We start from the raw sequence: 26,448 nt of genomic DNA on the forward strand, positions 1-26,448 counted from the left end.
GAAAGAAATTCCGCACACTATTTTTTCTCACATCTTAAGTCCTTATAATGTGCGAGACGTTACAACCCTCTAAACACATAACCAAAAAATAAAGAAAAGGGTTCTCCGATTCGACAAGCCGGAGTAGGGTCTCCAAAAATGTGAAGGATCCTTGTCCTCAGGGTCCCACCGCCACCACCTTCCACACACTTCCACGCACTGCTGTCAACCCTGGGAAACAAACTCGTCTCCCCTTCACAACGATCCTGTGAGGGAGGTGCCGTTACTATCCTCCAGGCGCAAGGAGGAGGAAACGGAGGCACAGTGGGCACAGATGAGTGGCCCACGGTCACCCGGCTGGGCCGTGGCAGAGCCAGGATGCGCCACGGGGGTCTAAGGCCAGCATCCGGGCCCTGAACCCCCTCTCCCGGCACTGCGGGCTGTGGGACTGGGTTCTTACCTGATCACACTGTCGTGGACACTTATATTTTCCTGTGACATCTTCATGAGGAGATGTGGTAACTGAATGTCCACAAAGAAGGCGAGATCGCTGGGTTCCCAGCCCATATCCAGAAGATGGAGCAGGGCTGTCTGCACACAAGACAGGGCAGGCAGCAAGGACCTAAGGAGCCCAGGAAGGCGCGTGTTACCTAGGCTGCCGTCTCCGGCGGGGACGACACAGAACGCAAGTCAGACCCTGGTGTGTCTGCAGGAGAGAGCAGACTCCCTACACTCCACACAAGCCCTCCTCCGGCAAGAGTCCCAGAAGCACGACACAAGGTTTCCGCCACAGCTGCCTCGGGGCGTTTTATGGTCAAGGACGGAGCGTATAAATCACATCTGATACGTAGCTGGCCCCAAGTTAGCACAGGTCATTCCTTCAGCGCAGACGGAGAGGAAGCCCATCCGATTTAAGGATTCTGCCTAAACCAACTACGAGAGACGAGACTGGGGAACCGCTCCACACCCAAGTCTCAAAACTGCGCACAATACACAAAAAACGGAAAAGAACAGGTCATACGTTCTTACATAAACCAAGAACCATCCCCTTGAAAGGCAACACAGCACACAGAAAAAAGGCCGGGACACAGTATCCGAGAAGGTTCACGCAATGAGCTCCGCATGGTCACGTCAGGGATTATCGTTTTCTTTTTTACTCCATGTTTCTCCACATTTTCCACACCAAACGTGTATTTCTTGTAAAGTGAGCAGAAGTAGAAACCCTGTTCTCTAGAAATGAAGCGATACAGTACCTGTCATTTATGCTGCTAAATCCTTTAACTGCTTTGACCAGAAACAGAACGAACTGGTAGTAAGTGTCTCGAATCTCTCTGTGCAGGTGCGCGCCACAGCCCTCCAGGTGCGAGAAGTAACTAGACACAGAGGAAAGCACTCATCACTTAATGGCCAAAACCGCACCGACTGCACCGTCGTGATTCCTTCCGTGACACAGAGCCCAGCAGCTGAGCAAAGCGGCACGGAGGCCGCAGTCAGCGCCAGCCCGTGACTGCAGGGAGCGACGGCACGGCCGCATGGAGCCCGCCTGCCGGGCCAGGAGTGCGGGAAGGCAACGATTTCTGTCTGTGTTAACCTGACGGCCCCCGGACCTTCGCTGGGCACCTCAGTCAGGCCCCTCGGCCCTGCCCACCCTCTCCTCCCTCACCGGCGACCTCAGCACCAAGCTCGCTGACTCTTCCACCTTGACCGCTGTCCCCCGAGAGACTCAAGATCCACGGGAACGACGCCCCAGCGTCTCTGCCACCGACACCTCTAGTCTGACGGGCACGTCTCAGACTGTGTCACCGCAGTGACGGCAGGACTTCTGAAATCCTGACTTGAGGCGTCCTGCTCTGCCTCCCACCCCATAACAGCGTCTTCCACCCCAAGGAGCCCCAAGCCATGACACTGCCTCAAGTTTGCTGCCAGCCCCGCCTCGCTCCCCGCTGCTGCAGGCCCAGCTGAGATCCCACGGCCCCTCACCGTCACCTCACCCGAGCAACTGCCAAGTCCCCGCTGCCTTCTCCCTCCACACACGGGCCGCAGAGGTCGTGCGCCCGCACCAGACAGCGCCGTGCTGCCGGAGGCTGAGGAGCGCCACATTAAATCCCTGAGCGAGATTCTCAAAAGCAGCTCTCGGAACAGTCAGGCAGGCAGCGGCTTCCTCACCTTGCGTTACTATTTCAACCCTTCCTGCCTCTCCTTGAACTGCCACGACTTCTCCCAGCCCTTCATTTTTAGCTGAGGACTATGCGATTTTAATTTTAAAAAACGGAAGGACCACACAGGCTCCCCCATCCCCACACCACCAAACCGACCAACGGCCTGCAGCTCCATCGGCGCCGTGCCACTCCTGCCCCACAGACAGTGTCCCAGCTCTGTCCAAACAGACCCCTGAGCGTCCTGCATCAAGTGTGTGTCGGGACTGATGCTTTCTCACCAGCGTATGATATGTGCTCACACCTTATCTTAAAAACCCTCAGCTCAGCCCATGTCCCCTGCCATTCTGCCTTTTCCTCTGCTCCCCTTTACGGCCAAGGTTCTTGAAATGATTGTCTGTGGTCTCTCCCTCCCTTTGACCCCGCACCCCATTTTCCTCTCAACCCAGTCCCGCTGGGCTTTTGGCCCCCTGGCTCCCGTAGGACTGCAAACAAATCCAGTGTGTCCTTCTGCGGCACCACCTCGCACATCAGCATTTGACACAACTGACACATTCTTTTCTTGGCTTCCATGACCCCGTCATCCCCTGGATTTCGTTCTGACGGCCACTCCTTCTGGATCTCCTTAGCTGACCCCTCTTCCTCGCCTGGGCTTTGAAGTCCTGAGCCCGTTCTTGTCCATCTCTGCGCTCTTTCTTGATCATCCAGTCTCACGGCTGTGAAGACCATCTCCACGCTGAGTGCATCCAAACTCTAACCCTAGCCCTGGCTCCTTTCCAGAACCTCAAACCCTTACCTTTACTCCCTGGATACCTTTACTTGGATGTGAAAAAGGCAGGTCAAACTTAATACACCAAAGCAACGTCTGATTTTGGCCCCAATCTGTGTCTTCCATGCTCTTCCCTCAGTAAAATCTATCACGACCCAGCAGCTCCTTCCCCACGGTTCCCTCTGCCCATCCTCTACTCCCAACCCACTGCTGCGTCCTGGCCACTCTACCTCCAAAGCAGGTCCAGAGTGCCCGCCTTTCTCTCCACTTCCAAGACCATTCTGGGGTCCAGAGCCGGCCACCTCCCATCTGGACAACTGCACCGTCTCCCAACTACTTTGCTTCTGTCCACGTTTTCCCACAGAGTGGCCAAAAGCAACTTTCATAAACGTAAAACAGTGGGTTCCCCCTGGCCTGGGATTCCCCAGGGGTCTCCCACCTACCACTTAGTACAAAACACAAACATCTTAGAGCCTGTCCTACAAAGACTGGCATCATCTGAGCCCCGACTCATTTCCTGAGCTGGTCTCCTGCCACCCTCCCCCCCACTCAGTCACGCCGGTTTTTGTGCTGTTCCTGGGGCCAAGCCCTCACCCCAGGGCCTCTGCACTGTTCTTTCCGCCTGCAATGCTCTCCCCTCTGGTCATCCATCTCAGCCCGCTCCCTGACCACCCGAACATCACTCTGTATGAAGTCACCGCGTGCCTGGGATGCGTACATTACATAGATGGAGGGATGGAGAGATTTCTTTATCATCTGTCTCTCCCCAGTAGAATACAAGCTCCAGGAGGGGCGCCTGGGGGGCTCAGGGGGTGAAGTGTCTGCCTTAGGCTCAGGGTCCTGGGATCGAGTCCTGCATTGGGCTCCCTGCTCTGCGGGGAGCCTGATTCTCCCTCTGCCCCTCCTCCCCTGCTTGTGCTCTCTCGCTCTGTCTCGCTCTCTCCATCTATCGCAAATAAATAAAATCTTAAATAGAATACAAGCCCTATTAGAACGCACACCCATCACCTACAACAGTGCCTGGCACAGTCAGCGCTCAGGAAATAGTTCCTGAGTGGTCATCACAACCACCTTGCAAGGTGCTCGGATTAATGTCCTCACTGTAAGTGAAAATCAAATTGAGCTCACAGCTTCCAGAAGCCAACTGACGGGTGTGGGAACAGTCTTCACTGTCTGGTAAAATAAAGCCGATAAACTCATCGGGAGGAATAAACAGATTTCCGGTATTTACTCACTATGAAGATAGAACCCACTTCTCCTTGGGATGAGAGAGCTGACGACAAACATAAATTTGCACCCTACACGGGAACAACAGTTACGAACTAAAGACGATTCGGGTTCTCTGAAAGTCCCCGTGCCTGTGCTCCTCGCAGACGCTGTACTTACTTGGTGAAGTCTTTCTGGCAGGTCAGAAGTTCCAGCAGGAAGAGTATACACGGCGGATGGAAGCAGTGGGGCTGTCCGAGAGCCTCCGTGCAGTACTGAATGACCCTCAGGACCTCGAGGACGCTCTGCGCCTGGGCTTTCCTCAAGGCAAGAACCTTCACGACACTGAAGACAGACAGCAAGTCAGGGGCAGCAGGAGCGCTCGTGCTGGGGCCACGGTGCCCCATCCCTGCTCCGCCCAAAAGGAGCCCGACGCCCCAAACTCACAAATTCAGTTGTTAAAAAGGAACCCTGAGGTTTTTACTGCCCCATGGAGACAAAGCTTTAATTCTTAGGGCAGGAAATTATTTAAACTTGCAATACTTCCAGAGATGCAGGCCTGCTGACAGATAATTTTGTCAGAAAATCTCAAATCCTACATTTCTCCCAGGATTAAAATAAGACACATTTATAAATGACAGCTACCAAAACAAACGTTCCTTTTTTTTTAACCCTAGCATACATTCCTGAGATGTAATTTACATACCGTGTAATGTACAAATCTTCCACGAGGAAACACCTCTTTGATAGGAACAATGAATCGCCCAATTTTGTCTTGAACGTCCTAACACAAATCCCGATCTCTCCTTCCAGCACTCCCTGCTCACTTCGACGTGAGCGCTGAGCCCCTGACTCGCCCGGGTACGGGGAGGGCACTGCCAGCTCACCTCTCGTGGGAGAGGGACTGGTCCTTGATGAAGTCCAGGACGTCCTTCAGCACGGGGTACTTCTCTTTCACTGTGGGCGCTGGCCTGGCCTCCTCCATGGACCGGAAGGACAGCAGCCGGAGTCGTCCTCTGGTGAAGGGAGGCCGCCGGGCGGGGGCGGAAGGAGACGAGGGCTCTTCGGTGGTGGCAGAGGACAGCTCGGTGGCAGGGGGGCTGCTGCCCGGCGGCAGCTTCAGCCGCGTGTCCGAGCCGGGACCACCATTGCCCGCAGCAGGGGCGCCCGCTTCCCCGGGCGACACAGAGGCCTGGAAGTGCTCCTCCAGCACAGAGCTCGTCCGCGGGCGCTTGTCCTGTGACTGCAGGTGGTCTGTGTCATCGGCACCCGCCAACCTGTCACGGCTTTCTTTTGAACTCACTCCCACGGGTGAAAATCTTAGTAACAGGAGACTCTTCTGAATACACTCTTTTGCTAAATGCAGAAAGCAAGGAAGGTAATGAAAAAAAGTCAAAATTCAACTTATTATTTACTTTTGGAGAAGATAATCCTTTAAACTCCACAATTTAAGACAAGAAATACCTCCATTAATAAAGTGACACATCTCTCCCTCTGCCCCCACCCTGCTCTTGTGCTCTCTCAGTCCCTCTAATAAATAAAAAATCTTTAAAAATAAAAAAACAATAACGTGACCTACACATCTTCTGAAAAAAATAAACTCTTACGTCATTACACAAATCAAGATCTTCCCAACGCTGTCAGTACACTTAAAAAGAAGTTTTCTTTTGGACGTTTTCTTTTCTTTTAAGATTCTATTTATTTGTTTGGTGGGGGGGGTGGAGAGAGAATCTGAAGCAGATGCCCCACTAAGCGCAGAGCCCCACACAGGGCTGGATCCCAGGGCCCTGAGTTCGTGACCTGAGCCAAAATCAAGAGTCAGACGCTCCAACTGACTGAGCACCCAGGCGCCCTACTGTGGACATTTCAAGCATACAGAGAGAAAACACTGCAAGGACCCCATCGTGCACCCCGGCCCTGCCCAAGGCCAGTCTCATTTCACCATCCACCCCCTCCTCGGACTACATCCATGCTGATCGCAGGCATCACACTATTTCATCTAAAAGTTTCAGTACATTTCTCTAAAACAGTAAGCGTTTTGGGGCGCCTGGGTGGCACAGCGGTTAAGCGCCTGCCTTCGGCTCAGGGCGTGATCCCGGCGTTCTGGGATCGAGCCACATCAGGCTCCTCTGCTATGAACCTGCTTCTTCCTCTCCCACTCCCCCTGCTTGTGTTCCCTCTCTCGCTAGCTGTCTCTATCTCTGTCAAATAAATAAAACCTTTAAAAAAAATTAAAAAAAAATAATAATAAATAAATAAAACAGTAAGCGTTTTTAACACAACCGTGATATCACGAAGACATTAACAGTAATTCCCTCATCTCACTGAACATTCACTGACAGCACACTTTAAAAACATATCAAGAGGGGCACCTGGGAGGCTGAGTGGGTGAAGCGTCTGCCTGCGGCTCAGGTCATGATCCCAGGGTCCTGGGGTCGAGTCCCGCATCGGGCTCCCTGCTCAGCGGGGAGTCTGCTTCTCCCTCTCCCTCTGCCCCCCACCCCCCGGTTGTGCGCTCTCTCTTGCTCACTTTCTCTCAAATACGACCATCTCGACGACGGGTCATAAGCTTCCCAGGAAGTGTAACAGAGGGACTCGGCACACTCACCCAGGCTCTCCGGGTTCACCTCTGCAGCTCCGGACCCGTGCTTTTCTTCTTTCTCAGTCCCCATGTTCATCAGGGACTTCTGTTTCATCTCCAACTGGGGGGAGAGTTTGAGCCACACTATTAGTGTCCAGGCAGGGCTGCAAGCGCAGCCACGGCCAGCTACATCCAACACGCACAGCACAACGTCACAGAGAACGGAACAACTATGGTCCAACTCTTGAGGACACAGGACTTGGCTGTTTTGTTTGCCCTAGAAGTAATCCAGGCTTTGACGCTCTCTAACCGTATATCCGAAACACCGCCTTCCTTTGAACTACGTGTTGTTTGGGAGGGGCTTGTAACGCTGATCCCATTACTTAAAAAATCATGGGGCACCTGGGTGGCTCAGCTGGTTAAGCATCCAACTCTCAATTTCGGGTCAGGTCATGATCCCAGGGTCCTGAGATCGAGCCCCACATCGAGCTCCCTGCTCAGCACAGAGTCTGCTCCTCCCCTGCCCCCGCACTTGTGCTCTCTCTCTCCTCTCTATCAAATAAATAAAATCTTTAAACAAAATGTAGAACACTGGAGCTGGAGGGGCCCTTATCCAAAGCCGACCGAGTACAAAGCAGCAGAGGTCTAGAGAAGTGAAGGGTCTTGCTGGGGTTACACACCCAGTTTGCTACATGAGCTGGACCGAAATTCGATCTCTATTCTACCCCGTGTGAGGGGACGCTTGTAAGCGGTGCTGAGCCTGCCAGGCAGAGAACGGTGCTCCCAGTACCAGCACAGGCAACGGTCGCGGCGTGGGCCACGGCACTGACAGCCCAGGCAGAAGGCCACGGCTGGGAGAGAAGGCTGGTGTCGGTCCGACACTACGCCGGAAGCACGGCCCACGTGGTGCCTCAACTGCCGAACCCTCACTTTGAGCGTCTGTGGTACTGACGTTACTACTGCCTTTGTTTCTCTCCACGCACCGTTCCGACCCTCCTCACACCATCCTGATGACAATACCTTTCAGTTTCTCCCGAGAGACCGTTCATTCTGGTCTCCATCTACCTATTCAGTAAGTACTGGGCACCACCCACGTTCCAATCCTTGCGGATTGCAGCCAAGCCTCTCTGGTTCCTGGGTAGATATCCTCGCACATTAACACACCCCATCACCAATGACTCAAAGCTACCCGTGTCTCTGTTCCGACACGTCTGCTACATTCTCTCAGGTTCACTGGCTCGTCCGGTGGGCGTCTCAGATCACCTGTGTGTCCTCAGACTCAGCATGTCCCAGAACAAATGCACACCCCCCCCACTGCCAGCTCCAAGGCCACCGTCCCCAGTCTGGGAATGCTTCCACCGCCCAGCAAGTCCCCACGCCGGGAACGTGGGAAGGGTCCTGGACACCACACCGCTGCGCACCACGCCCACCAGCCGCGGAACCTGACCGTCCTCCGCTCAGGCGCAGCTGCCACGCTCGTCCCAGACCCTCAGCTGGTCTCCTGCTCTCCATCTCATTGCCCGTCCTCTCCAGGACTCAGCAGTTCCCCCCGATTACTACACAGTACTTCAGACGGTTGTGAGTCCAGGGACCATAATAATAATACACAGGGATCCAGCTCCACGCTTAAGAAAAATAAACACAATTCTCCTGCGTTTGAGGGTCACCATACAATGACTTGGAAGAGTTTCATGATAAATTTACGTGCCTACCAGGACACAGATTTGTGTCGTGGGAGTGTTTACGAGACACGACGTTATCCGTGGGCTCCTCTAGGATGTGCTTCTGCTTGTCGCCACGTGTCAGCTGACACACGGGCTGACATCCTTCACTCACTGCATGACAGCACGACGCGATCACCTCACACCGTAATGTCACGTCACGCAGTCACACAACAGTCCCTCCATCCGTCCTCCCCTGCACGGCTGCCACAAGCAACACGACAGAGCTGTGCTCTACCACACAGGCAGGCCTCTCCCTGGAGAGCGGCCTCACCCCCACCTAAAGCCATCAGCGGCCACCGGTCGAAGAGGGCCTGCAGAGTGGCCCTGGGGTTACCGAAGGGTGTTTGGGGGCTTCACGGACGCACACTGTTTACTCCGAACATTCTCAGCATTCATTACACTAGGACTTCAAGGGCTCGAAGTTATTTTAGAGATTTTCGCATCATTGAACTTCAGGAAAAACAAAAACAAACTTCCTACTACAGTTATATTCTTGAGAAGAGAACTGCTTACCGTTTAACTGCATGAAACCATGGTGGGAAAACTAAAAATACATATAAATCACATGCAAAGAAAATCTTACCATCCATATTCGAATCCCATCTGCCAAGCAATACACCTGTGCAAACTCCTCGCTCAGGGCTGTGCTGCCCCCACTTTTTACTGGGGAAAGGAGAGACGATGAGATTATGCTCAGTTAACTCAATTCAGTACTGCAACGTTAAGTACAAAGTAGCTTCTAAATCTCCTGACACAGAGGAAAAGTCTGTCCCCTGATGCTCACACCTTGAGGTGGCACGAGGCTTACGGGGAGGAGGGGTCAATTAAGCCACAAATACCAGGTTCTCTGCATTACTACAAACTCACTTTCTTCGAGCAAACAACATCTGAAGTGGACATACTATTAAATTGAGTAAAATATTTAAAGTAAACATATGAAAGTAAAATATAAAAAATATTAAAAGTAAAATAAAAAGTATTAAAAAGTAGGTAAAAAGTTGTACTGACATGAAAGAAGTTCACGGTTTAGGTTAAGTAAAAGATTGGTTTGGAAACAGTATAAACACAAAATTACCTACGTAAGACTATACGTATTAAAACATGATGTGTGTATATATATGTGACATAAGCACAGATACGTACGCCATATAAATATGCCTACATAAAAAGGACAGGTAGATTCACAGAAAAATGTTAACAGGCATGTTCTTGAAGTGGTGAGATTATAACTGGCAATTATTTTAAGCTTTCCTGGACTTTGTAAGTTTCCACACCAATGGGTAACATTTTTATAATTAGAAAAATAACAAAGAAGTTGTTAGTTTAAGAGAGGCCTGCGAGGCCTGCTCTTTGCTTGGCTCGTTCACAGCCCACGACAGCGCGCAGCTCTCTGCGGGACCGACGTGCAGTGCGAGGGCTCCAGGCGGCACACGTGGGATGCGCTAGGCGCCATCCCAGGCACCGGGAACACAATGCTGAAAAAAACAGACCTGGCTCCTGCCCTCAAGCAGCTTACAGGCTAGTTGAAAAACTCCTCCCATGTATCTCTGGTGCAAAAAGTGAGCGATTTTTAGACAAAGACGAGGAAATGACTAAGCAAAGCCCACCCTTCACAGAGCTCTGCCGGGCAGGACCCACGAGCAGCCCCGGAAGAACGGCGACCCGCCGTACCTCCAAAGCCCCAGGGGTAGCTTATCCTGGAAACAACCTGCACCGAGGGAAGTGTTTCTCGTTCCCACATCAGACTGTGTGTCTCTCCTGAAATCAGGGGCGTGCTATGTGAATATGATCCGAAAAGCAGCTGGGGAGCCTGCCGCCAGCCAGGAACTTTGTTTCCCAGCTTTTAACCCACAAGGCTTTCATCTACTGAGAGTTCCCACAGGTAAAAAGGCCGTCCTACTCTCTTACTATAATTGGATTATGAAAGCATACGCTGGGTTTTTTCTTTCACCTGGCAGGTCACCTAGTCCCCCAGCAGAGGTACAGTCTCCACGGGGCGCTCACGCCTCAGCGGAGGGATTATCATTTACGCAGCTTTTCCAAGGGTGAGAACTGAGGGAGCGAGGGTTAACGGAGACATCTGAGAAATCAGGAACTAAGCTCTGCGCTGTGAGATCTAGACTCGGGCAGTAGGGGCAGCAGCGACCGTCCTCAGAACGCTGACAAACGGCAGCAGCCGTCCGCGACCTGCTCACCTCCCCTGCACCAGGAAAGCCACACACACCCTGCCACAGTGCTGGGGAAAGCCCGATCTGCTCTTTACGTGGCGTCCCCTTGAGAAATTACAAGGAGAGAGAGGCCCTCCCTCCTGCTGGCTGCCAGCTACACACACAGGAGGCAGACGGCATCGCGAGGGGATGTGAGGGACAGAAACGGTGAGGAGCGGGCCACCGACCAGGAAGCCTACAAAAGCTACAGAAGCTTTAAGTCTAAAGATAAGTGTGAATACGTGTCCCTCCTTGGTTATCAGCACACTGAGTTACCGAAACAACTCGGGCTTTAACCGGATTTCTTAGAATGTCAGAACTACCAGCTCCCGAGTTCACAGATAAGGTTTCGAAGGTGCAGCAAGCTGGTCTGATTAACCTGACGTGGCACAACTGCTAGTTCCTGCCCAGGACTGTGACCCAAGTTAGGGTCTCCTTCCGTCAAACAAGGATTGTGGAGAAAGAAGTGACCTGCTGATTAGGAAACTCAGGGCTACTCGCCACACACGACAACCCACTAACTACAAACTGGTCACGCATCTTCTGACTGGCAGAGCGGCACTGGACGAGGTCTACAGCTGTGAAGTGTGTTTCCATTTCCAACTGCTGAGAAATGCTCCCGTAAGATAGGCTTTCTTAGCACTTAGCGACCGGCCTTCAGACCAGAAACACCCCTGTAGCGTGAGTTACCATGTGTCTGCAGCTTCTCATACAAGCCTGGCGTACGACACACCAGAGCAGCGAAGGCGGCGTTCACAGCTCGGTCAATAGTGGAACCAGCAACTATATCTGTCTTTGGGGCCTGCTTTCTACATGCCTGTATGAATCCTTTGAAAAGTTCTGAAAATGGCCCACAGAAGGTCTGGGCAGGGTCTGACTGTGCAAACTCAAGGAGAAAGTGGTGGCAGGGATCGTCGGGGATGTCCTTGACCTGGAACAAAACAAGAACACATCATGTTGAACAGAGTCATCCAGACGACCAAGCGCACCCGACACCGACTAGAACGAGCAGAAGGACAGAACAGGAAGCTTCACTCTCCTGTGGAAACCAGACAGAGGCACGTCTAAACATACGAGCACCGGCCCCGCCTCAGAGGGAAAGGTGATCGAGTGCCAAATGCCAGGAAGGGTGCCCAGTGCTGAGAGCCCACAGGAGAGCTCCTGGCAGGCTGCAGTGATGAAGAGAAGCCTCCTGGAGGGTGTGGGCTTCAGACCGGGCCCTCAAGACTGAGCAGCTCTGGTCCCTGAGGAACAAAACCATTAGCAGAAGTGAAGTCTCAGCTGGGGAGTGGTGGGGTCTGGAGGCAGTGGTAAGGTGAAAGGAGACGGGACAGAGCCTGGACTGTCACAATGAGGAGCTCAGACTCCACCCTGTGGGTCCCGGGAGCCATTCATGGCGCTTGGCCGTGGAATAATAAGATAATTCAGTGGTTAAAAAACCCTGGTAGGTCCCAATGTCCCAGTGCAAGTGCAGGATGAAGGCCTGGAGAAAGATGCAGACAAGGCGGGTGGGGGGAGCTGAACTTCCCCTGGGAGTATCCACAGGGCCAGCAGCAGACTGGGCGGGAGACGTGAGAACAGGACGGGGAGCCGTGGCTCAGCGCCGAGGAAAACAAGAATGACAGTGACAGCAGTGAGCAGCTGGGGGAGGGCCATGTCCTAGCTTTCCACCCCTGAGTGAAGAGGAGTCGGGACACTGACACGGAACCACCTAATGGGGGGTCAGGGACACGGGAATGGAGCCTGGAGAAGCCCCAGGGAGGGTCTGCATAGACGTGACAGCAGAAGAGACGAGACAGGATAGTGTCAGTGGGCAGCAGGGAAGGGGAGAAAGCCGAATAAAGCCTCCTCTCCAGGGAAGGAAGAACAGAGGAGGCCCACCGAGGAAGCAGGGCCGCAGCTGGAGGTAAAGACAAGACCGTGGGCTATCACGGAGCCAAAGGAAGAGAGGGTCCGAGGGAGGCAAATTTCACAGAGGTCAAAGGGGAGCCTGAGGAAGAGCCCAGGATTCTCGGCTACCCACTGAGTGACGTGGGTGAGGGAGGGAGGAAGAGCAGCAGAGCAGAGAAGGACACAAGGGGGACGGCAAAGAGACAACACGCAAACTCGTCCAGCTCGTGAGACCTCGTAAGTCAGGTAACGCGCCGCTGTCCCACAGAGAACACAAGGTGCGGCACAAACCGTTTAGTCTGACATCTGACTCAGCAGCTGCTAGAAACACACTCAGCTGGCTTGGTGAGCAACTTGGCCAGGAGACTTCCTGAGCACCCACGACAGGACTCGCCGGCCCCCAGGGTGGGCACCACCTGAACGAGGGACGGCCCCTGCCTTTCGGGCGCTAACCGCTGAGTGGGGTGAGGACGCAAACCCAAGGGCTCATGATGGAAGCGGAAGCCATCAGCCAACACACTCCATTCCAAGGAGAAAGCCGCTGCAAGCGCAGATACCTCCTTACTATCCTGGCGCGGGGGAGTGGGCCAGCTCGCCGCGAATCCCAGCTCTGGACTCAGCTGATGCCTGAAGACGGGCTTCCACAGCGGGGAGTTCAGGACCGACGCCATTTTTGCGGGCGGCACTGCCATGTCACTTCCGAACTCTGGAAAGAGAAGGCCTGTGAGAGCCCTGTGTCCTCCCCGCGACGCGGAGAGTCTGTGGGCTGCCCCGGAGAAGGTTTCAACCACGCGGGCGTTCCGAGGACGTGCAGGGGATCCACCCCATGTCCCGGCACAGAGCCGTGCTGCGTCATGAACGCGCGCCCCAGACGCACCCCCACCACGAGGGCGCCCCGAAGCGCTGCCTTCCGCGGGACAGCCTCGGTCACAGGCACTTCTGAAATTCCTGTCAGTGCAGGAGATGAAGCGAGCTGAGGACCAGGGAGTAACCAGAGACCGTGCACAAGTGTTTGATGATGGCGAAATGTTCGCAATGTGTAAACTTAAGTTTGTAAAAGAAAATAAAATAAATAAGAATTAAATACCCACCCACATGTGTTTATGAATAGACATAAAAAAAAGACTAGGTGGGAATACATTAAAACGTTACTAACAGTTCTCTCTGGGTGTTAGCACTAGGAATGGCTTTTCTCCTTGATCTCTCTCCATTGTGCAATTTCTATGACATTTTCCTTTTATGGTCAGAAAGACTCAAGAAATGAAATAGAAATAAAACATACTAGGAAGTTTTATTCTATAATTCTCGTTTCTTGGATGTACTTAATAACTAAGTTGAAGAAATCACTTTAAGACAAAATCCACGTTCCCGTATTTAACATAAATGTTCACGTGGCTAAAGGATACACAATTTATTCCATTTCTGCTTTCCAAATTTCACTAACCAAAAGAGGATGACAAGGCTGCCCTCCGGACAGGGCACCCTCAGCACCCTCTGGGATGTGTTCCAAAGTCCACACCGAGACACTTTAAGGCCACGGCACGGAGCGGTCTGTGCTGCGGTCTGGTGTGGTCTGCAGGGCCCTTGAGGGCGCCCTGTCCACACGTCCGCCCTGCCCTTGTGTGGAGCCGACGCGTGTGAGACTCACGGTGTGCAGACTTGAGCGCCATGCACTGGGCAGCGAGGCGCCCCATCAGCCGGGAAACGAGCAGTTGCAAGTCCAACGCCCAGGACACGGCCACGTCGGGGAGGCCGTAGGCGGTGACGGTGAACTTGTAGCCCCACTCGTTGTTACTGCTGTCAGAGTGAAAGAGGAACTGCAGCCGGGGCCCGGCCTTGAAGGTCACTTTCTAGAGACAAGCACGAAAGCCATGAGGTCAAACGCACTCGAGAAGACGCCCTTCAGGAGCATGCGTGTCCTGCAAGACTCAGAAACTCTAAGGTCAGTCTGTATCCTCACCATCTTGTCTCACCGCACCCACCCAGGAGACCAAAGGAGAGACAGACAAGGGAGCAGCAGAAACACGAAATCCACGACTGCACCGCTGAAGAAGCACGCTGGCCGTTTTCTAACCCTCTGATGCCCCTCTGCCCACTCCCTGTTCATCCAGCAATGGTGCTTGTACGTCCCCCTGCTCCCCACTCGGGCCACCAGACAGCACGCCAACAGTGGGAGGCAGCACTTCGCCCTCCCGCCCCAGAGAGCACGCGGGCCTCCAGCGGGCACTCCCAGCTTTCAACACACGCTCTGGGCCTTCCTGGACCCAACGCCCCACTCACAGCGACAAGGTGACAGAGACCAGGCACTGGGCAAACTGTGCTGCGAACGACCAGACAGTACGTTTTTAGACCTCCCAGACCATCTGGTCTCTGCAGCGCCCACGCAGCTAGAAACACCCATAAACCGACAGGCCGGCTGGGTGCCGAAATAACTATCTACAAAACAGGTGGCCGGCCGTCATTGCCAACGCCGACATAGCCCTTCCTTTTACAAAAGTGCGAGCGAAACGCTTCCCTTCCAGACCAAGCCTCCCTGACCCTCAAGGGCTGACAACACGCACATGTCACCTCCTTCGGGGAGCACCGCTCACCTTGGGCCACTTCTCGGTGCCAACTTTGGTGTCATAGCGTGTTTTTCCACCTCTAGCGTCAGTAAATTCCAGATAATCATACCTAAGAAGGCATAATCTCCGTTACCTTCCTTCTCTCATTCTAACCCACTATTGCTTAGGAAAAGACCACGGGAGTCTTACCTTTTCTCAGTCTCACACCGCTCGTCAAACTCCACCTCAAAGTAGGTCGCCCCCGGGCTCACGAAGACAGACACGTCGTGGCAATTGTTTTCATAGTTGTGGGCAGACTCCTTTGTCCAGGTATGTAACACCACGGGACTCTCCTGCTGCCACGTCTCCCCATCGAGCTACACAAACAAACGAGTCAAGAAAGCAAGCTTCGGTCACTCTGCGTCCTGCCACACAGCGAACTGTGCTTCTGTGTTAGCTCCCCAGACGGACGGCCCGGACAGCAGACACAGACGATCACACAAGCTAAAGTAACCCCGATGTTCCATCTGCAGACACAGGTCAGTGTGCATCTAGCCCTCAGCGGAGGACACGCAGAGTTTTCGGCGCATGACGGAACCTCCGTGATCCGCTTGTTTCCTGGCCTGACGGGGCTGTTTCTTGCAAATCACTACTCACATGAATTTCCAGTGGAAAAAACACTGAATTTGGGACCTTGGCAAATCTGAGCCCATCCTCTCTTCTCTCTCCACTTTCTGTCTTTACTTTTTTACCTTTAGAATAGGCTACATGCCCTTTCTATTCCCAGAGAGTTGTTTTGAGACTCAAAGAAGAGAGTAAAATATCTTTTATGTCCTGTAAGGTTCAATGGGGAGAAATTCTGTTAAATACCGAACCTTCTAATCTGCCTTCCAACACGTAGCCTCTCGTCTAGACGTCAGTCTGGTTATGCGCTTACGTGGTTTTCTACGACCTCAGGTGCTGTGAAAGGAGCCTGACCTACACATGCTTCCTTTCCAACGCTGACCACGCCAGGTCAACGCGGGCCGCCATTCATCCTCGTTGGGAAGCACTGATAAAACATGGGGGGGGTCTTCAGAGGCAATCTCAGAGGTGGGGTTCATCAGGACCCAGCACTCTCAAGAGGGGAGGCAGCGTGGGCTCCACTGCCCACTCCAGGTACCTTATTCGGCGTTCCTTCCAGGTCAGCGCAGAGCTGTCTCAACAGTTCTATGAGCGTACTGAACTCTCTCAGGAGCGTGCAGTGGGAAATGTCTAAAGTGCAGAAGTCCAGCAGAAAGATTACCTACAGGAAGATGAACGAAGCACTCAGCATCCGCCCACACTCGTCCTGGGGCGGCGGGTCACCAACCCCCATCACAAAGGTCATCACTGTGTCTTACCAGTTGACGAGCTGCCATCGAAAACACCGAATTGCACAGTTTTTCTACAATGGTTTTTCCACTGTACTGTGACAGAAGGGATTCCAGAATCACTCTCATTCTTGCCAGGACCTGCCGCACATCTGCTGACACATAAAGACGGCAGTCAGTGTCACGTGCGGTAGGCACGTCACCTGCTTGGTCGTCGTGAAGGACAGAGCTGCAGAGGGTCACAGATGTGGGGGCGGGAATTCCACATCAGAAAGACCACGAAGTGTCAAGTGTGTGTTTTCCTCGGGGAGGAAAGGCAGTGCAGACCTCAGGGAAGGACTGTTTTAAAGGGAGTGGGTTTGTCGTCTCGGCTGCTTTGAGGTGAGGTGGAGCGATCAGCCGAGCAGCCCAGCGGCCAGGCTGAAGTCTCCCTCCGTGCCCAACGGGCCCGGCTTCGGCGGGCCACCCCGCGGCTCGGCACGCGGCACCATCAGCAGTCCTGTCACACTGCTGGGACTCAATTTCCCACAGGCGCATTTCCCAGAACCTATGGAAGGCCATAGCATTTTCTGTGGGTTTATGGGACCGAACATGAGGATTTTCGGGGACTGCAAAGACCATAGTAGTGGTCACATATACCTTAGACTTAAAAGTTCAAGACTTTCTTGTTTGGATAACTCGAGTAAAGCCAGGATGACGGGCTCTGCTGAAGAGCGTGACGTCACCTCGGGGGGCCGCATGACGTATGACCCCACGCTGAGAACTCCCAGGCATACCACCACATTCAGAACACTCTGGACGAGAGACATGCTACCGAATCTGATTTTAAGAAGAAAACAACCCAGGGACAGCCCTAACTCGTGACCCAGAAGAGAAAACCCTATGCGGACTCCACGCACGAGGCCGTAAAGAAGAGAGTCAGAACACAAACCGCTCTGTGCTCTGGCGGGTTCGGGACTCACACTGGTCGATCAGGTCAGCGGCACGACCTCTGGCGGCGGAGTCGGTGCTCTTCAGCTGCAGGTAGCACCAGGACAGCAGGCTGCCTTGGACGGCCCAGAACAGGGAGAACAACACAGAGCCGGCCTCGCCCTGGGCCCCCGTGAGCACCAGCATTTCACACTACGAGAAGCAGACAGAGGGACAGGTTATGGCAAGGCTTTCGCAGAACACGGGCACAGGCCTTCTCAGACAGCAGCCGTCACCGGCGAAAGCCTCGAGGGAAGTGGGGAACGGTTAAGAAAGAGCTTTCCGCATTTCCAACGTGACGGAGAGGAACAGCCGGTGGAAACTCCTCTTTCACCCTCCAGCTTTCCAGAGGCTTCCCAGATGGTCTATACGGCAAGCGTCCTCCCCTTCTGCCCCTCAGGGGTCTACCCCCTATCTCCCACACCTGCAAACCCCCCTTCTCTCTGGCCCCTTCCGCTGACCCTTCAACCACACCTATCCCACCTGAAAAGTCATTTTCCGCCCCTCCACGGCTCTCCAAACACTAGCCGTGTTCTCACCTGACCTCTAGGGGTAAATTCTTGCACAAAAGAACCACAAGATTTGAAATTTGAAAATGTCATTAGCACAGACAAAAGAGACTATCAGTTTTCCAGGAACTCCCACCACAGACCAGGCCTAAGTGCTGCCTTGCTGACCCGCACCCCAGGGGACGTGGCAGACCCCTCCTTCCCAGGAAGTCTCAGCGAAGACGTCCGCACACGTCGATGGCTCGCTGACCCGCACTGGACCAGCCGCAGGGGTGTGTGGTGAGAAGCCACAGCAGCCTGGGGAGCGCTGGTGCCCACGCGGGACGGCCACAGGGACAAAGCCACGCCGCACTGTGGACGGGGCCCGTGGGGGCGGCGCCCGCGGTGGCTGGATCACGAGGTGAAGGGAGCGGAGCAGCCGCCAGTTACCTCTCGAGCAGCGACGGACAGGAGGGTGCTCATGCCTGCCAGCACTTCGCTGCTGTTCATGTCGGCCACGTCACCTTTCTCAGGCAAGAGCAGAAGACCACCGGGATCCTTATCACTGAAAGGACACAAATCGGTCACGACACCTTCTTTCAGGCAGGGCAAGTTCCTGTTTTCATCTTAAACGTTCCAAAAAAGAACCAGCAAGATTTCGCTGCCAGTTCTACGGGCTGCGGAGGGGCCCGGCTCAGGAAAAGGGCCGGGTCCCAGCTGCTCCTGGGCCACTGTGTGTCCCCATGTCCTTGGTAAGCCCAGGCCCGTGAACCCTCAGGTCCTTAGAAGAGACTCTGAGAAGTCGATCTGATGACCACATCACCTTGACCGCCAACGACAAACACTCCTCATCTCACGCTGGTTAACTTGACAACGCAGGCTGAACATCCCATGTCTTCAAATGCTCCCCACACGAGCTCCAAAGCTCCTTCCTCGCCCCCGATCCTCGAGTCCAGACCCAGTTTAGACCCCTCCAAGTCTGCTCTCGCACTAGGTACAGCCTGACATGCAGACAGCAGCTGACGCTATTGCTATTCGCTCCCTCTCTTCTTCGAGAGCCTGTGCCTCCGGTAACACAGCCAAAGCACGTAAAAATCTCCAAGTCATGCCCTCCCGGCACACTTCCTTTGCTGAACTACGATTCTGTGCTTCTGAGTTTTCAGACATGAGTACAGGACGCCAAGCTCCTTTGGCTTCAGTTTGTATCTTCAAGTATCACTCAGAATCTGAAGCACTCAGAGATCCCCAGCAGTTCTACTCTCATCGGTCTCACGGGGTCTGGGACTTGGATTAAACTCCCGACAAGATTATTACCCCACCACTGCTTTAGTCATTCCTGGGACTAGCGGCATCACACTCTAGAAATCTGGCTGAGCAGAGGGGACAGGTAGCTAAAGAAAGCTTTGCAAAGACGTGAAATATTAGAGAGCCGAAAAGGACTATAAACGTACCTAAAATAGGTGCACAGTGAATGGAAAGTGAGCTGCAGGGACTGCTTGCGCTCCTGCTCGGTGACATTCTTCTAGAAAACAACAAAGTGCACAATCAGAACCCCTGTCCCCCCCACACTCCAGAGCCCACGGCAGCAGGAAACGCCACTGCCCACTGATCCCAAGCGTGAGGAAGGCCGGGGTCGGCACACACTTCGTGGCGCCCAACTGAGACCAGCCCGGAGCTCGGCAGACGGCAGGCTTACTTTGGGTCACCGCTAACGTGCACCCCTCCAAGCTTTCTTGCAGGAAACCTTAATACGAATGTCTAGGAGGATGTGTGCCTTTCATCGCTGGGCACAACGTCGCAAAAGGGCAGGAACAGAATACATTTCTGCTGAGTTTTCTCTTGGTTTTTAAATAGGACCTAAGCTTTCTCGACACAAGCTGGAGCAGCCTACAGTGACAGTTAGAGGAACAAATCTCCTGACGAGGCTGCCGGGCTATCTTAGGGGCACTTTCTTAATTCACTGAACACTGACTATTAGGCAAGGCGCCAAAGGGGACTTGCAGAGAGTTGAAGACCCAGGGCCCTTCCTGGCACAGGAGGGTGGGAGACACAAGGTATGGTGTTCCCACCACTGCCAGCAGGGACAGCAAAGGGAAACTGACGGGGCTAACAGACAGCAGTGCCATTCAAGAGGTCATACGTCCTTTTCCATTTTTATGTGTGGAACACATGCTAGCAAAACCAATCATTGCTTAGCAGCCTGGTAAATGCTTCTGGTAAAACAAGATGGGAGTCCCGCCCACAGTCCAGTGGGTCAAGCCAGCTGATGCTGTCCAAGGTCATGACTCTGTGTGAAAACTGATCCTCCAGGCTGACGTGCAAATTTTGCAGAGAGCTGAAAACCACCGAAGATCCTTCCTCCTCTCCGGAACCCTCCGCGGTCACTTGGCCCCAGCCCGAGTGTCCTCTAAACGCATACGCACCCGTGTTTTTTCCTCGTGGCAGGTGTCCCCTGGACTGGAGCCCTCCGGCACCAGAGACCACATCTCGTGCCTTCGTTCCCCGCCTGCTTGCTTTCTATGCATCCCACAGAGACCTTCTCGCATTTGCTAATTAGCTGTTGCATTTAGAGGTGAAAATGCTGGACCTAGTTTTCTTCATCAAACTCCTATCAGGCATTCCACTACTTGCTTGTCTACAGACAATAAAAAACGATCTATAATCGGATCACCTATAAAGAACTGTTTATTTTATCCTTTCCAATTACTATGTTTAAACTTCTCCTCCTTGTCCTACCGCACTGGCCAGACCCTCTAACACGACCCCACTGAGAAGCAGCGGCCAGTAAGCATCCTTGTCTTCCTCCTCATTTTGAAAGGGATGCTTCAAGGACCCACCGTCCAGCATATTATTTGTTTAAAGTCTGGGGCACACGCTCCCCCAGCTGAGGGAGCTCCTTCCTGCTTTGAGTTTGCTAATGGTTTTATAGTTTCAATCATCATCAGAAGTTAATCTTCCTTAAATGTTATCTGTATTTAATGATATGACTTTTTCCTCCGTCTTCACTTACTAATTTTCTAACGTCAAACCACCCTTGTTTTCCTAGGATAAATCTCAACTGCGTCAGGATTTTGTTTGTATCTTACTGGACTGGTTTACTAATATTTTGTTAGGCTTTTCTTACAATGTTTACGAGTAAGACTGGCCTGTAATTTTGCTTCCTTGCTATTCTTGGTGTTTCCCTGTGTTGTACCATCACGGGAACACTGGGAACTCTGAAGCTCCCTGACCTAGATGTCTTCAGTATAGCTTAGACAGAGACACTTTTTTTTTAAGATTTTTTTTTTTTTAATAATTTGAGAGAGAGAGAGAGAGCACATGCCCGTGCATGTGCGCCTGGAGGGGGATGGGCAGGGAGAGGAATACGCAGACTCCATGCTGAGCACAGAGCCTAACCAGAGAGAGAAACCATGGCTCTGTCTTATGTTACTATTAATACCTTTCTCCATGTATCACACTCGTTTTCACACAGAAACACTGCCTCCAGAATTAAAAATCTGATCTTTGTATGGGATACTCCACTTGGTAACATAATGCTTGTAAATACCGAGAGCGCTTTCACCCGCCAGCCCTAACGTCTGAGCAACAAGGCAAAGGGGTCTGCGAAGGCTACGTTTCGTCACAGGCCAGGGATCGAGTTTGAAATAATCTTGGGGGAAGGGCAGGGAGAGAGTGGATGAAGCAGGTCACACATGAAACAAGATTAGCCGGAGTTCACAATCGCCGAGTCTAGGGGACGGGCACGTGCGGGGCAGGAGGTATCATACTGACTCTGGTTTTCTATTTGTTTTCCGTTTCCCCAGGATCCAAAGTGAAAATGTTAAAAAGAAGGCTGGTTGTAGGCCAATCACGAAGATGACGGAGACTGCGCCCCCCTTTCTAAGATGACAGGCTACGACCTGCCGTCCCCTCCTTAAGGGCGGCCCTAGGTCCGCAGGCATCCGTGTCCCACACACGACTCGCATGCAGCGAGGATTAAATACACATCTGGAAAACTGCAACTGAGGACATATTCAGAGAAAACAGACTAATAAATGTCATCCCACCAGACTTCAGGGGTGCAGCCCGTCCTCCCGACGTGATGATTACCATCATGGCGAAGAGACGGCTCCGCCGGGTCTGTCGATCAGGAAAGAAGACGGCAGCTCCATTAAGAAGGGTATTCCTGACTTCTTGTTTCAACGTTTCCATGGGCGCAGAATCGCCGTCCACCCTATCCACCACTGATGAAAACAAACAATGGGATCGGCTTTAACACTTCCACACGCTCACGACAACGCACGCATCTGCTTTCACCAGCCCGTAAACTCACCACTCCCATCGCGTATGGAATGCCTCTGTACGGGCAAGGCGGTGTAAGGAAACGACACCTACCAGTTTCCGTGTCATTATTTCCCTGTCCTTCTGAGCTGCAGCTGGGCAAAGCTTGAAAGCCATTTCACGTGGCCACGTGTTTTACTCCCCGTGGATCACTGCCTCTCCCCCTCCCACCCATCCATGTCTTCGCCACAGTAAGGACTGAAGGGTATGACAGTCATCACTCTCAGTGGGACACACCTGTGTGTCAGAAACCAGGAGGAAGACTCCCTGGTGAGAACAAACCCTGAACTCAAAATAACAATTCAAAAGAAGATCCAAGGAAACACTCATTTTCCAAAGCAGTGACCCCTCTCCTGGGCTTGCATGATCCCAGCATCCATGTTCTCACAGCAAGAGGCCTGGCAGGCCAGCAGCACAGGGTCACATTCAGGAAAAGCCCAGGGGCACCTGGGGGGCTCACTGGGTGAAGCGTCTGCCTTCGGCTCAGGTTGTGATCCTGGAGTCCTGGGATCGAGCCCCGTGTGAGGCTCCCTCTCCCTCTGCCCCTCCCCCTGCTTGCGCTCTCCTGCTCTCTCTCTTTATATGTCAAATAGTCATATAAAGTCTTTTTTAAAAAAAATAAAATATAAAATAAGAAAGACAAGCCCAATCCATACCGTCACATAAGTGTGTGTGGAGCTCCTTGGCGGCCGCCGCCCCTCCCGGGCTCTGCCGCGGAGGCTTGGTCTCCTCAGAGGCGGCCGGCCCGTCTCTCTGCAGCACCGGGAGGCAGCTCTGGAGGAGCCGCAGAAGCAGGGTTTGTGCCCAGACGCATTCTTCCCTCGGGCTATGGAGAGACAGAGACCGTCAGAGAGCAAAACGGCACGTTGTTTTCACCCTCCAAAGCTGTCTGAAAAGCACTATCGTCTACACAGCAGGCACGGTAAAAAGAAGGCCAAGGAGAGCAAGAGAGGCAGAATGGAAGAACATCGTCCCAGGCAGAGTCTGAAACACAGACCCCGCCTGAGTCTGCTCCCAGTGGGGCAAGGACGCTCGTTTCTGACGCTAATTCTCCATCTATAAAACGAGGGCACTACCGCAATGCTTGGCCGGCTTTCCCCACCAGGGTGTAACGACAACCGGATGACAAAATATTTGCAGCAACACTGCCCGAGGTATGTTATAGAAACGTGAGGTGTTATCTTTAATAATAACCATTTCTCTCAAAAGAGAACCATATAAACTAGTGAGAAGTCAAAAAATCTTAGAAAAAATGGTCTATTTGGAACGCGAATTAGGGTTTTGGGGTTTGTTTATATGATTATCACTTTATAACAAATTCTGACCTACTTTTGCTTTAATTTACTGTAAAAATTCCAGAAGATCTGTAAATCAAGACCCGCGAAGTCCAGAAAAGATTTATATTTTATGCCACTTTCCTTCTGCTGCACCTGAAAAATTATAAAAACCAGAAAAAATAAAATTGAAAATGCATTTAGAGAACGATTGTGATGGCTCATTTCCTCCTCAGTGTGAAAGGGTGTAGGATGCCCGTCCGGCCGCTGCTGACTCTCACCAGCTCAGAAGCACGTGAACAACTGTTCCTGGTGTGAAACTTTCTACAGGACGTGCGTGCGTGTGCGTGTGGATGTGAGAACACATGTGTGTAAACACACACACACACACACACACACACAGAGCCCCAAAGACTCCCCAGCTCCATACACACCGCACCCGGCCACGCGAGACAATGGGGCGGTGTGCTCGGACCCCGGCGCCCCCGCGGCCGCAGCATCCCACCCACCCCCCGTTTATGTCTTCTGCTGTGACAGGAGAGCTTGAATAACAAAGACCAAACACACCAGAGTTAAACTGAGTCACAGCCTCCAAACTCGCCCTGACGCAGAACCGCTGCCTTCCCCGCGTGGGAGGACGAGATGCCCCACCGATCCCTGACGTAAGTCACATTCTCTATGGTGATGGCGGCGAGAATCTTCCCCGGAGCGAGCGGTCACTGTTTTTATTAGTGACTGTACAAGTCAGGGTCAGGAACACAAATGATTTCAAATCCTGACATTCTGGTGCCTTGAGTGGGCACACAGAATCCACCTGTTCCTCAGAAATGCCTCTCTCGGGGCTTGAGGGAGGTGGAAATCCCATGAGCATGCGTGGTCTCCCTAGACCACCACCGGCAAGCACAGCAGGGGCTTCGAGGTCTGTCTGTAGGTCTATTCCAGGAAGCCTCACCACGACGGCCACAGGCCACACGGTCCTCCACTGACTGACACCACGGACGCCCAGCACCTCCCTCCCCTGCCCTCCCCACGTCCCCATGGCAGCGCGAAGCCAGCTGCACACGTCCACACCGCACGGCCCGCTGGTGTTCATGTCCCTCCACACCACCATTAACCGTCCCCAAGGAACGAGGTACCAGGTCATGGGCGAGCTGCTGAATGAACTGAAGTGTCTTAAGGAGCAGGGTGGCCCCGCAGACGCTGTCGTCCCCGTCCCTCCTGCAGTGGGCACAGACGACGTGCAGCTCCGCGTCCGCTCGCAGAGGCCGGAGGTACCCGCTGATGCTGAGGCCTTGCACTCCCAAGCGCTCTGCCGACTCCTGACGGGTGCAGAGGAACTTCACCATCAAGTACTGGAAAGGACAGAGGGGGTTCAGAAGGACTCCGAAGCCAGACTACGCACGGAGGGAAGATAAAGGCCTTTCTGGGAAGGTCCCCCCACGACCTTACTGATTTATTAGGTCCCACTCTGCCTAGCATGGGGTGTAAAACAGAAGTCCAGCATCTCAACAAACGGGGAGAAAACACTAGTGCTGAATCAAGTCAGGTTTTGGGAGGGATCACAATGAGAGAAACGGCATTACCCCCTCTTCAGGGCAAACACCGGGTAAGACGGGATGAGTCAGGGAACTACATCTGCTCTGTGGCCCAGTCGTTTTGAAACAGGAGTCAGGTCTATGGCAGAAACAGCCAGCAAATGCCCTATGGAATCCTCTCCAAACTCCCGACTAGTGTATACGACCCACAGCCCGGGACGCCACACTGTCTGCTCGGAGCCAAAGCCACGCGAACGCCCACCTGCTATGCGAACCCTCCGACTCTGACAGTGGAAGCTCCTTGGCCACGAGCTTTCAGACTGCCCTAGTCAGGCGCGTCAACCCTGACCGAACAGCTACTGACTCTAAGCCCCGAAGACTCTGCGTACTTCTCTTACTGAAGCGTCTCACTAGGCGTGACACTAAGGCTGAACGAAGTGAAGTGGCCAGACCACCACGGTTTTCCTCACAGCCACGGAGACACATCTGTCGTGCACTCAGGCCAGTGTGCTTCCCACTCTCCCCGCTGCACACACCGTTCCCCACACACCCTAGCCTGGCCGCGGGCGGTGACCTCATCGACCTTCAACACTTGGCAGCACACCAGCTTTCCGGGCAAGCTTTCCCCCATGACCGTGGGCCGGGTGAGCCACGCTTCCCCGTGTGTCCCCGTATCGTGGCGTCTCCTACGACTGTGTCTCCCAGTGGACCACAGGTTCCGTGAGGGTCACAGTCACGACCGACTGGCCTCCAGGGCTGGCATGGGGCTGGCACGGGGCTGGCGCGCACGAGCCGCTCCGTGAACACGGACAGAATCACCGGAGGCGGTGGGCGCGCATGGGGGCCACGGCTCCCTGACGCTTACTTTGGCAACTCTGCACTGCTGCACCTTCACGTCTGCTTCATCCCATTCTTCCTCTAGCTCGAACCAGCCAACAGGGTCATCCTCTCCAAGGCCATCAGCTGAGCAACCAACCCTGTGAACACAATGGTAATCACAAAACATTGTCCTCTTCCTAAACTTCTCGGGAGTCTGGCACATGAGGTGCCATCTGGGCGGCACGTAGCTTGGACGTACGGCCTGCGGTGAGCAGCGGGACGGGGTGCGGCACCTGCTACCTCTAAGCACGGGGCGTGGTTGCTGGTGATGTCCTCCCCGTTCCCCCGCCTCCTTCTCTCCGACATGGGAACGAGCATCAGTCCCAAATATAATCCGGGACTAAGGAGAAAGTCTGCCTCTCTAGATAACTGGCATAGTGGAAAAATGAGACATGAAACCAAGACGTCCTCGATGAGTGACTTGGGACTAAGAAACAATGCAACAACCACTGTGTGCTTCTAGAAAGATCCAAAGGAGAGGCAGGTTCAGTTTTCTTTCCCTAGGTCTGGCTACCCTGTACGCCCACCCTAAGCTCCAGTGCACATGCAACAGTGAAGGGTAAGAGCCAGGGAACG

At 53.3% G+C, this 26,448-nt stretch overlaps 1 protein-coding gene across 1 annotated transcript in view; it reads right to left on the reverse strand.

Moving 5' to 3' along the window:
- ZZEF1 (zinc finger ZZ-type and EF-hand domain containing 1) overlaps positions 1-26,448 on the reverse strand; it is a 97,154-nt gene that overhangs the window by 37,813 nt on the left and 32,893 nt on the right. The window contains exons 13-33 of the mRNA XM_034647260.1: positions 25,859-25,970; positions 24,595-24,810; positions 23,514-23,614; positions 22,841-23,010; positions 21,954-22,087; positions 19,316-19,383; positions 18,315-18,429; positions 17,370-17,529; positions 16,438-16,559; positions 16,218-16,340; positions 15,266-15,432; positions 15,104-15,185; positions 14,161-14,362; positions 13,070-13,218; positions 11,313-11,553; positions 8,999-9,078; positions 6,719-6,812; positions 4,998-5,466; positions 4,291-4,455; positions 1,233-1,352; positions 440-601 (exon numbers count right to left, since the gene is read on the reverse strand). Of these exons, the coding sequence (XP_034503151.1) occupies positions 440-601; positions 1,233-1,352; positions 4,291-4,455; positions 4,998-5,466; positions 6,719-6,812; positions 8,999-9,078; positions 11,313-11,553; positions 13,070-13,218; positions 14,161-14,362; positions 15,104-15,185; positions 15,266-15,432; positions 16,218-16,340; positions 16,438-16,559; positions 17,370-17,529; positions 18,315-18,429; positions 19,316-19,383; positions 21,954-22,087; positions 22,841-23,010; positions 23,514-23,614; positions 24,595-24,810; positions 25,859-25,970 (3,252 nt within the window). The remainder of the gene's footprint in view (positions 1-439; positions 602-1,232; positions 1,353-4,290; positions 4,456-4,997; positions 5,467-6,718; positions 6,813-8,998; positions 9,079-11,312; positions 11,554-13,069; positions 13,219-14,160; positions 14,363-15,103; positions 15,186-15,265; positions 15,433-16,217; positions 16,341-16,437; positions 16,560-17,369; positions 17,530-18,314; positions 18,430-19,315; positions 19,384-21,953; positions 22,088-22,840; positions 23,011-23,513; positions 23,615-24,594; positions 24,811-25,858; positions 25,971-26,448) is intronic.

The sequence above is a fragment of the Ailuropoda melanoleuca genome, chromosome 17, assembly GCF_002007445.2.
Source record: "Ailuropoda melanoleuca isolate Jingjing chromosome 17, ASM200744v2, whole genome shotgun sequence".
Taxonomy (NCBI): domain Eukaryota; kingdom Metazoa; phylum Chordata; class Mammalia; order Carnivora; family Ursidae; genus Ailuropoda; species Ailuropoda melanoleuca.